Source organism: Schistocerca americana, chromosome 3, assembly GCF_021461395.2.
Source record: "Schistocerca americana isolate TAMUIC-IGC-003095 chromosome 3, iqSchAmer2.1, whole genome shotgun sequence".
NCBI lineage: Eukaryota > Metazoa > Arthropoda > Insecta > Orthoptera > Acrididae > Schistocerca > Schistocerca americana.
The window spans coordinates 126,533,102-126,545,706 of NC_060121.1; the positions used below are offsets into that span (position 1 = coordinate 126,533,102).

Genomic DNA, 12,605 nt, shown 5'->3' on the forward strand with positions numbered 1-12,605 from the left:
TGCAAATGGTGTGTAGGTGCTAGTCCGTTGTATGGAAATGGCACAGTAGGATGGATTGACATGGAGATGTGACAGAATGACAAAAAGGAGCTATTGTGTTTGGGTGTACCCGTGACACCCCACTGTGAATGTAGTTGCCTGATTTGTTGATGTGTCATCATGGACTACCCAAAGTGTCTACAAGGAGTGTGTACTACTCAAAAGTGCCACACTGCCAACTGTTAACCGAGGTACAAGCATACAGAATAGGTTCCCAGGTATGTGAGTGGCTCAGATATTTCTTAAGCAACAGAACTCAGATGTTATCATTGATGGCGAGTGTTTATCAGAGGCAAGCGTATCATCAGGAGTGCTCCAGGGAAGTGTGATAGGAATGCTGTCATACATATACATAAATGATCTGGTGGGCAGGGTAAGCAGAGACCTACGACTGTTGTGATGTATAGGAAGGTGTCGTCATTAAGTGACTGTAGAGTGTAGGAGAATACAAGATGACTTAGACAAAATTTTTAGTTAGTATCGTGAATGGCATCTAACTTTGAATGTAGAAAAATGTAAGGGAATGCAGATGAGTAGGAAAAACAAACCCATGATATTCAAATACAGCATTAGTAGTGTGCTACTTGACACACTGATGTCAATTAAATATCCAGGCATAATGTTTCAAAGTAATATGAAATGCAATGAGCCTGTAAGGATTATAGTGGGGAAGGCAAATGGTCAACTTCGGTTTATTAGGAGAATTTTAGGAAAATGCCTACATTGTACGATCAAAGCCTACATTGTATGATTAGGAAAATGTAGTTAATCTCTAAAGGAGACCACATATAGGACACTAGTGTCACCTGTTATTGAGTTATGTTCTTGTGTTTGGGATTTGCACTAAGTCAGATTAAAAGAAGACATTTAAGCAATTCAGAGTTGGGCTGCTAGATTTGTTACCTGTAGACTCAAACTACATTCGAGTGTTACGGAGATGATTCAGGAACTCAAGTTGAAATACCTGAAGGGAAGGTGAAGTTCTTTTGGAGAAACACTATTGAGAAAATTTAGAGAACTGGCATTTGAAGAGAATTGGCATTTGAAGCTGACTGCAGAATGATTCTATGCCAACAACATACATTTCACATGAGGACCATGAAGATAAGGTTAGAGAGATTAAAACTTGTACGGAGGCATACAGGCAGCTGTTTTTCCCATCACTGTATTTGTGAGTGAAACAGGAAAGGAAATGACTAATAGTGGTACAGGGTACCCTCTGCCACCCATCATATGGTGTCTTGTGGAATGTGTATGTAGATATAGATGTAACATGATCTAAGAACAGTGGTTGTAAAAAGACCCTAGCCAATACAGACAAGAGATGACTGTCACAACTTGTCAGTAACAGTCGGTTTCAAATCTGAAAGCAATTGCTGCCATCAGTGAATATAGATTCATCTCAGCCAGTTAACGAGCAAACATTGCAAAGGGAACTACATGCAATGATCTTTTGAAGTTGGGTACCTTGAAAAGACTGTTACTTACAGTGACACGTAAAACTGCGCATCTTCAGTGGGACAAACAGAAACTTGACTGTATGTGAGTGGAGGTACATACTGTGGCCTGACGAGTCACTATTTTGCCTCTTTTTCACATGATGCAGGACAACAAGTGCACTAACAGGCCAGTGAGGAATTTAACCCACAGTGTGTGGAGGGTGCAGTTCAGGCTGGAGGTGCTTTTGTGATTTTTGAGGTTGTTTTTCATATCGTGACTTGGGCCCAATCATTCTGGTTGTGGTGAGCATGACTGAGATGTTTACTTCAGTATTCTCATTGACTAGGTGTTGTCCATTTTTCTACATCTTCATGAGGCAGTGGAAACTCTCACCTTACAAAATAGCGACATCCACGTTCACACTGCATGCATACATTTCTGGTTTAACAAATGCTGTGGCAGCCTATCATACAGTCTGGTATCTACGTGGGATCTGACCATCAGTGAGTGGCTTCAGTTGGATGTGTCATTCCTAAAAAAACGTACAGACTCCTTTTCATCGAACTGAGATTTTCAACGACTACTCTGTGACTCCATTTTCTTATTCCTTGTGTTGATTGAGCTATGCTGAATAATTTTTGAGTTGGAAGCATGACACTTCCCATTTTTGTATAATCTTTTCAACCACATTTCATTCTTTAGTGTGTTAAATGCAGCTAGAAGTTACTGTTAACTTGCATTTTCTGATTAATGCTAGGGAAGTGATCTTCTCCCTAGTGTAGCATTAAAACAAAGACTGACTTGAAGCAAGACCAGATACACAGTTTGTATTAACTGTGGGACAGTTTTTGAAACTAATAGTTGGATGTTGGAGTCAACTTATCAAACTAATGAGAGATAAATATGTTATATAATGTAATGGTCTTCTATTGAGCAGTTATGAGAAGTTTACAGCTAGATTGGTGCACATAACTTCCACGTGCATCCTCTGCACCCCATCCTCCTGTTTCAAGAAAAAGTGGTTTTTCATTTGGCGTATGAGGTGGGGCGGGATGTCCCAACATCAGTTATACACCATTACTGACTGTCTCTGTTACAAGTTCACACCCGAAAGCAGCCAGAAGATATTTAGTCTGACCCGATATTTTCAATCTGCTAAACAGTCACTGACCAATGACTACCTGCAAGTTAACACATTCAGTCATTCAGTAGGCTTCTTGGAAAGAAGTGCTCACCATAATGTCTCGCTATCTGCATGAAAACACCCCATGGAGTTAATGGATGACATGATACATTCACATGCGAATATCTCCTAAAATAAATCACTCACAAAAGCTCAAACTTTCACAAAATACTCAACACTGTAGTCATTTTTCATCAACAATGTGAGAACCAATAAAACGCCCCAATTTCTTCATTTTAGTACAAATTTGATCACCCGGTTTAATAGGTGTTTACCAGAAGACGGCTCTCGAGTGACTCTCTCGACTCATAGATATCGGGGCCCAAATCCACACTCAAATGCACGAGAAATGCTGAATTCCTATTGGCTAGTTTGTTAAACAGCCAATCAGATCATCTCGAGCATTTCTATACTTGTGGTATTTCTAATGTCAGCCAATCAGATTACCACAAGTGATTTAGACTAGAAATCTCATAATTGTGAAACTAGATAAAATTTCACCCGGTTTAATAGGTGTTTACCAGAAGACGGCTCCCGAGTGACTCTCTCGACTCATAGATATCAGGGCCCAAATCCCCACTCAAATGCACGGAAAATGCTGAATTCCTATTGGCTAGTTTGTTAAACAGCCAATCAGATCATCTCGAGCACTTCTATACTTGTGGTATTTCTAATGTCAGCCAATCAGATTACCTCAAGTGATTTAGACTAGAAATCTCATGATTGTGAAACTAGATAAAATTTAACAAAAACAAAATATGATTCCTTTCCATAAAATAAATTACTAATAAATTTAATACTCAACATCCCTTCTGGCTGCCTTTCACAAAATGAAGCTCACTCAGACATATGTCATAAATTCCCCTATTGCACAACTTTCTCACACATGCATTTACATAGTTTTAATAAAATATCCCATTCTCACTTTATGTATGTCCTCTATTCCCTTTCTCAGCCTCTCCGAAACACACACGCAACCAAAACATGATGAAATAATAATTTTCTGGAGTACTTTTAAGTACGTCAGAAATCTGTGATAATGACACTAAAGAAAATTCCAAAATTTAGATTATATGAACCTATGCTCTTGGTTGTAGTTTCAATTGATACTTTAAATGAATACATTACAGACCCTTACTCAGTTTCACAGCAGCAGCATGGTTATTATGTGTTTTAGATAAAAATTTATATCTCTGAAAGTATTGAAGTTATTGATTTGAAATTTTAACATTATCTTTGTGGTATCCACAGAATTTGGTGTACTAAGTATAAAAAGTTCGATTAACATGTAATAATACTTCTTCAGATTGATAGGGAGTATGTGTAATGTATTGCATGCAGCGTTAGTCAAGTAAACATCTCGCTCGGCCCTGTAGTGTCAACTGTGCGGAGCATGAGAACCAAAACCTGCTCTCCTCCCAGCTCCACACCAAGCTACACTTTCAATACAAGGTGACAAATAGTAATAATTTGCTACTTGGTTTGGCACTTCATTTACACACATTGGGCAGTATTATAGATTGTAACAGCAGTGGTATGTTATTTGTTGCGAACTCAACTCATTATGAAAAAAAATTATTTAAATTCCTAAATTTGTAATTTATGTGTTATTTTTCTTGGAGGAAAAGCATCTTATTTTCTCATTCTTTGCAGACTGCGAGATGTTGGAGAAGAATTGCTCACTGCAATTGCTGAAGTTGTGCAGAGTGAACTGACCTTTTTGCGTTTGGTGGACACTGTTAGGAGAGACTCTGAGGTAAATTAGAATAAGAAATGGTATTTGCTCAACTCTCGCAACTGCTTTATCAATCTGCTTTTCTGCTTTGTTGCAGGAGAGTTTCCCAACCAATATTTCATTACTCTAATATTGTTGAAGAGCTGTTTAGTGCTCACACTTACTAGTTTCCTGATAATACACTCCTGAAAATGGAAAAAAGAACACATTGACACCGATGTGTCAGACCCACCATACTTGCTCCGGACACTGCGAGAGGGCTGTACAAGCAATGATCACACGCACGGCACAGCGGACACACCAGGAACCACGGTGTTGGCCGTCGAATGGCGCTAGCTGCGCAGCATTTGTGCACCGCCGCCGTCAGTGTCAGCCAGTTTGCCATGGCATACGGAGCTCCATCGCAGTCTTTAACACTGGTACCATGCCACGACAGCGTGGACGTGAACCGTATGTGCAGTTGACGGACTTTGAGCGAGGGCGTATAGTGGGCATGCGGGACGCCGGGTGGACGTACCGCCGAATTGCTCAACACGTGGGGCGTGAGGTCTCCACAGTACATCGATGTTTTTGCCAGTGGTCGGCGGAAGGTGCACGTGCCCGTCGACCTGGGACCGGACCGCAGCGACGCACGGATGCATGCCAAGACCGTAGGATCCTACGCAGTGCTGTAGGGGACCGCACCGCCACTTCCCAGCAAATTAGGGACACTATTGCTCCTGGGGTATCGGCGAGGACCATTCGCAACCATCTCCATGAAGCTGGGCTACGGTCCCGCACACCGTTAGGCCGTCTTCCGCTCACGCCCCAACATCGTGCAGCCCGCCTCCAGTGGTGTCGCGACAGGCGTGAATGGAGGGACGAATGGAGACGTGTCGTCTTCAGCGATGAGAGTCGCTTCTGCCTTGGTGCCAATGATGGTCGTATGCGTGTTTGGCGCCGTGCAGGTGAGCGCCACAATCAGGACTGCATACGACCGAGGCACACAGGGCCAACACCCGGCATCATGGTGTGGGGAGCGATCTCCTACACTGGCCGTACACCACTGGTGATCGTCGAGGGGACACTGAATAGTGCACGGTACATCCAAACCGTCATCGAACCCATCGTTCTAGCATTCCTAGACCGGCAAGGGAACTTGCTGTTCCAACAGGACAATGCTCGTCCGCATGTATCCCGTGCCACCCAACATGCTCTAGAAGGTGTAAGTCAACTACCCTGGCCAGCAAGATCTCCGGATCTGTCCCCCATTGAGCATGTTTGGGACTGGATGAAGCGTCGTCTCACGCGGTCTGCACGTCCAGCACGAACGCTGGTCCAACTGCGGCGCCAGGTGGAAATGGCATGGCAAGCCGTTCCACAGGACTACATCCAGCATCTCTACGATCGTCTCCATGGGAGAATAGCAGCCTGCATTGCTGCGAAAGGTGGATATACACTGTACTAGTGCCGACATTGTGCATGCTCTGTTGCCTGTGTCTATGTGCCTGTGGTTCTGTCAGTGTGATCATGTGATGTATCTGACCCCAGGAATGTGTCAATAAAGTTTCCCCTTCCTGGGACAATGAATTCACGGTGTTCTTATTTCAATTTCCAGGAGTGTATAATGCTGCATCAGTCTGGTTTGCACTATCATTACACCAAAAAAAGTAGTTTGTTATTGTGTTTGCTACATTCTTATGTTTTCATTCAGATATCAGTTAGAATAAAAAAACAGATAATATTTCCTTGTATACAAAAGTACAATGTTCTGTGCTAGTCTTATTGTTGGTACTTATTTTAGATTTTTCCTGTTCTTCTTCCTTTTTTTATCTTCCAAGAAGGAAACAATTTGTGATCAGAATTTGGGAGTGAAATTATTTCTCACTGCCAGCTAGAACACCCAGAACTGTTGAGACATGTAAAAGTTACATATGACAGTACACTAAAGAAAATAAAAGAAACTGCTTGTAGGAGTAACTTAAAATGAAGTGTCTTCAGCCTATAGGTCTGCAGTATTAACATAATTTGAAGTTTTAAAAATTCTGATTTTGTAATCTGAGAAATTATACTCTGTGAATGGTTTTTATTGGATTATTTACAAGATAAAAGTCATCTCTCCAAACACTTAAATATGATGGCTCGGGGATATGAATAGCTTTTGGGTTATGCTTTTAAGAAGATATTGCTGTTAATGTGGTGGTGGGCAATTCAGTTTTTGCGTCAGCCATGGATTGTGTGTGGAAGATACATGTCTCTGGCTGCTTGAACCAGATGAAAATTATGTAAACTACATTCTCATAAAAATGATTGCTTTAAATATTTCAGCTTTTTTCAGTGGTCCATATATGTGACCATCGTATGATGACAAATTTGGGTATTTTACACAAGAGTGCAGTCACCATACTGTTTTGTGTTCTGAACCCTGCTAGTGTGGAAGTGTGCTTACAAATTTTTCTCCTAATTCACACATGGGATTTTGGCACCAGTGGAGCACATCTGTCAATCTCAGAGCTTCTTCCTGAGCAAAACTATGCTATATAGCTTTGAAGACATATCTGCTCTTGTCTCACTGTCTGTACACCACTCATGATCCCACATCAAGATTATTGGTAGATCTGTTTCTTATTCAGTCTGTATCTTTTCATCATCCCCAGCATTAGTAAGAAAAGAAAAAATTATAAAATGCATGTCACATGGTTCTCTGTTTAAAAGTGACATAGTAATGAGGAGGTCAACAATCACAATCCATAATAACAAACACGATTCATGATCATGGTTTTTATACAGGACAAACTTGGCTAATTTTGTAATATGGTTAGTTTTGCAGTACCATACATATCCATTCACTGCAAAATTGTATGAGCTGATTTTAAGTATGAACATTGCACCACGGGTGGCAACACCTATCAGCAGTGTGTGGTCGAGAAAACAGCTACCGGAGCACATTCTTGCGGCTGTGATAGAAATTTTTCCAGTGTGGTTGAGAATATTTTCAGTGTTGCACGTGTTTAGTGACAGCTTTCTGGTTTTTTTATTGATACTGCCAAAATAATCTGAAGTGTAAGTGATGGGTTCTTCACTGTTCTCTATTTAATTTAATGTCTTGTTAGCCATTTTGACACCAATAGTTTGCTTGTAATTCACTTTTGCTGGTACTGCAGTTCTTAATGATTTGGTGCCACTGACGAGTGTGTAAAGCAGTTTGAGCAGCACGCAAATCAAATAAAAGAACGTATTTTACATGTTGTTTTGCTGAATTAAAGTGCTTTCATGATTTGAATGTGATACTGACATTCGTTAAGGAAGGCTTAAGGTATTTATCAATTTAATTTGTTACAGATATATAAACCTAGAGTCAAATATGGAGAATAGTCCAGCAGAAAGGATTTGGAAGAAACTGTACGAAGGGTGTTAAAGGATGGCTGGTCAGTTTATAGATCCAGTAAAGATTTTGGCATACCTTACAACACCTAAAGGATAGACTAAGTGTTTGCGCCAATCCTGTGGACTGTGTTCTCATGAAAAGGGGTGCCCCTTCTTTTTAGCAGAGGAGGAGGAAACTAATGAAATTGAATGCAAGAACTGGGTTTCGGATTGTGGGCAAGTGATATGCGTTATTACACTCACAAATTAGCATCGAGGAGACCTCAAAGGAACCCATTTGGGGAAGAAAGAGACAAGGCAGAATGGTGGAGTTCATTTAAGAAATGATATGGACTAAGTTTACATCAGCCAGAAAATCAATTATATCATAGGGCTGCAGCTTCAAATCATTCTAATTTGAACAATTTTTATGATGTGCCAAGTACTGTGTATGAGAAAACAGGACTCATGACAAAGCCAAATCTAATTTGGAATCTAGATGAAATAGGATTTTCAATGGTGAATAAGCCAAGCAAAATTGTTTCACCAAAGGAGCAAAATGTGTCCACCAGCAGACGACTGGTGAAAAGGGGGAGACTACAACAGTTATGTTTGCTGCCAATGCTGTGGGACAAACAGTGCCTCCTATGTTTATTTTCAAGGGGATTCCTGTCACTGATAGCCTGAAATAAAATGCTCCTACATTGAGCCAGGTAGCAGTGTCAAAAAATGGCTGGATAAATTCAGAAATTTTATGGAGTTCTTGAAGCACGTCATTAACCACATTCCTCCTGCTCATCCTGTTCTGCTATTGATGGACTCACATTCTAAACATGTCTCTCCAGAAGCTCTAAAATTCAGACAAGAAAATGGCATTCTTTTTGTTACCTTTCCATCACACACCACTCAGATCTTACAGCTGTGTGATGTGTCCGTGTTTGGTTCTCTAAAAATGGCTTGGAAAAGAAATGTGAGGGACTTTATGAAAACTTGTGGTTACAATCCTACAAGGATGGATTTTTATCATCTGTTCAAGAAGCCCATGGATGAAACTATAACTACAGCCACCATCAAGAGTAGTCTTTCTAAAACTGAAATTTTTCTCATGAATAGAGATGCCATTCCAGACGTCACTTTGAAGGTTTCCCAAGTTAATGAGACCTTTAATGCTGGGCAAGTAGAGCTACCTGAAAGAACAGTAGATGAATGCATATCAGCTGAGCAAAAAGAAGCTGTTGATAATATGCCATCTGAGACAGAAGCGTCAACAGATCAAAGTGAAAGTATTCAGGAGGAAATTAACATGCCTCTTCCAAAATCCATAAAATCATGGCGAAAGAGGAAACATGCAGTTACTTCAACCAGAGTTATTGCTCATGAAGGCATGTTGGTTGCAATAGGCCTAAAGACCCCTGAAGAAAGGGAAGGAGACAGAAAATTCCAAATCAAAGGGGAATGTTCCAGCAGAGAGGCAACAACGAAAAGTGAGCACCTCAAAAGCTAAAATGGGAAAACAGCAAGTGCATGCACAAGTAGTTCCTTCAACAAGACGATGTATGCCTGTACAGAGAAGATTAATAAGAAATGTAGGAAAGGATGACAACATTTGTTCGCCATGTGGTGGAAATTACAAAGATGATAATGATGGCCAAGAATGGATTTATTGCTTGAAGTATGAGTGCTGGTTTCATCTGTCTTGCCAAAGACTGAAGGCATACTGTGCTCAGTTCACATGCCGTTTATGCACTGAGGCTGATTCTGATTAACTTGAATCACATATCCCATTTTAAGAACTAACTTCAATTACATTTCCGATTTTAAGATGTTTTATGACTGCAATAATTAATTTTGTTTATTGTATTATTCCTTTATATGTTAAAGTATGTAATTAATTAATCATATTACCATTGATTACATTACTTATAATAATTTAGCAATGGTAAATACAGTAGATGTTAAGTGTATGATGTTTTGGTTACTTTAAATCATGTTCTGCTGACACTAAAGTATTCTTTTAGAACTATAACTGCTACTGCGAAATTACCCAAGTAGTATTGTGAAATTGCCTGAGTCCTTATTAACACAGTAAATTAGTACTATTTTAAGAAAGTTTTCTTGTATCTGAAATTTAACTTTCAATATTTAACATTTATATCAATGAATTATACTACTTTTACATATAATTTGAGACAAAAATTTCATTTTTAAAATATTTCTTTAAAATACTAGAGCCGAAAAACCTTAAACTGCGAAATTAGCCAAGTTTGCCCAATCATTTTATTTTGTACAACTATTCTACCAGTGTAACTAATAAAGTTCTGCATGAGTTTTGGATAATTACATTAATCCGTATGGGTAGAAACCTGCATTTATCATGTTGAAGGAAACAGTCAATGTCAGATACACAATTATTTTTGTTATTTAGTCTCAAATTCTGCCTTTAGAGGCATTGTTTTTAATTTGTTGTTATAATTCTTGAACTGGAAATACACAAATTTACAGGTGCTATACAAATTAGTGAATGTAAAATTAATTGCTCAAACACGACACACTAGATGTAACAGTTACACTCTTCATATTACAAATGACAAAAACTTTGCAATATAAGGCAGTTGGAGAGGGTCTCTTAGAAGATCATCCTTTGTGCAAGTTATTGAGCATGAAGGATGTTGAAGCATATGACTTGTAATTTATTGTTGTTCACAATCAGAATACACTCCACCCTAATAGAAGTCCCATGGTTCAAGCTCCTGAATGTAGCATGTTAAGCACTTTACACACCAACCAGCTTTAATTGTGTCTTGAGGTGGTTGATTGCTTATAGCCATCCTTCTACAGAGGTGATGTGTCTTCTTCTTCTTCTTCTTCTTCTTCTTCTTCTTCATCACAGTTCCAGCCATGTTTTCTGTGATCATTCCAAGGCCTTTGATAGTGTATATCATAAAATCTTGCTAGGGAAACTAAAATTATGTGATATTAAAAATCTTCCCCTTGCATTGGTGGAATCTTCTTTCGGCAGTAGAAAACAGAGAACCACATTAGCAAATGAAATGACAGGCATAAAATTTAATTCAGCGTAGGAAAACATTAAATGTGATGTATGCAAGGTACAGTGCTTGTCTGTCCTGCTTCTATTCTTAGCTTGTGTAAATGATTAACCTATGACATTGGAGGATTCTCCAAAAACTGAAGAGTTAAGTATATTGATAGAGGGCCCAAACACACCCATACGAGGCACAGCCAGGAGAATCATGAAACAGACTTGCAATTAATGGGTCCATGGCAAATAATTATTCTCTCAATATTATAAAAACTCATATAATGGAATTACAAACAAATAAAAATTATATCAGGTAGTAGAAGCAGAGATAAATGGACATACACTGGACGAGTCAAACAATTTGATGAGTAAGAGTGTATGAAGTGTATGTGCAAACTTTCCACTTCTCTTATACGAGTCGACTTACTTGGTGTACACGGCCAATCTACTTCCTTGGATAACCAGCTTCTAGAATCTCTATAACTTCTTCTCCAAAGAATGATGCTAGTTACAGGAACCTTAAAGACTCTCTCTCTACTTGTGAAATAATCAGGTACTCAAAGAATACTTTTCAACAACTATCAATATATTTGAGCTTCATAAAGAACAGAATTCACTCTTCGCACATAAACATTAGACTTCTTGTAAGTCACTCATATCGTCTCACATTAGAAACAGATTTAAGTACATTTAGCAAAGAGTTGGCTTAACAACCAATAACTCTATTACAAACAAATCGTCAAGTATGTCTTGCCTCCAGTAAGCCCAAGACAAGAGCTTTTTTTTTTAGACTTCAGAATCTCAATTGTTCCTGTTATTTATAACAAAGGTCACTTATACAATTGACACAGAATAACCTAGAAGTTCCATGGTTCTTCCTATACTTTCACTAGAACTTCCATGGATCGCCCAACAAGACTTGTCAGTGCCGTTTGGCCGCCGCGTCTACCTTCTGCTCGCCACTGATTTCACACCTGCTCACACAAATGTGTGATGCGCAGTAGGTAGGATTCTAACATCCCACACTAAAAAAATAAAAAAACGCAGAAGTTCTCAAAACCCTAAATGAGGTGCCATCTTTGAGGCTCCTGGGCATCCAGATGGATAGTAAACTGAGGCAACACCAGAATGTGGATAAGTTAACCAAAAAACACAGCTCCAGGTTCTTCTACACTAATAAGTATCTGTCAGTGTGCTGACCTACAGACATGAATGCCAGCATACTTTTAATGAGTTCTCTCCTGTGGCATAATCTTCTGGAGCATTAAGTTAAGGTGAAAAAAGTGTTTATTCTGCAAAAATAGGCAGTAAGAATAATGGGTAAAGTTGATAACTGAGCATCTTGTAGAGGTCTCTTTGGGTACCTACGGTTCTTAAACTTACATGTCAATACATACATAAATGCTATGTTTTAAGTGTTAGCTGAAAAACATGGCTGAGTAGTACAAGAGGAGGAGCAGTGGATTTTTTCAAAGTACCTATTTTCCTACTAACATACTTATGCACAGATCAGCCAGAAAATTATGCCCACCTTCCTAATAGCCAGTATGTCCACCTTTGGCATGGATAACAGTGGCAATAGATCATGGCATGAAAGCATTGATGCCTTGTTGGCATCATGCCTTGTTGGTATCATATCTGCACACACACACACACACACACACAAGTCCCTTAATACCCGTAAATTCTGGGAAGGCTGGTGATGAATTCTGATGTCATGTTCAATCGCATCCTAGATGTGTTCGATCGGACTCAGATCTGGTGAGTTAGAGACCCAGCATATCAACTGGAATTCGTCACTGTGTTCTCGAACCACTCTATCA

The 12,605-nt window shown here is 39.4% G+C and overlaps 1 protein-coding gene across 4 annotated transcripts in view; it reads left to right on the forward strand.

Moving 5' to 3' along the window:
* LOC124605781 (pericentriolar material 1 protein-like) overlaps window positions 1-12,605 on the forward strand; it is a 378,792-nt gene that overhangs the window by 301,424 nt on the left and 64,763 nt on the right. For all 4 annotated transcript variants that reach the window (XM_047137665.1, XM_047137667.1, XM_047137666.1 and 1 more), the window contains one exon: window positions 4,316-4,418. In XM_047137665.1, the coding sequence (XP_046993621.1) occupies window positions 4,316-4,418 (103 nt within the window). The remainder of the gene's footprint in view (window positions 1-4,315; window positions 4,419-12,605) is intronic.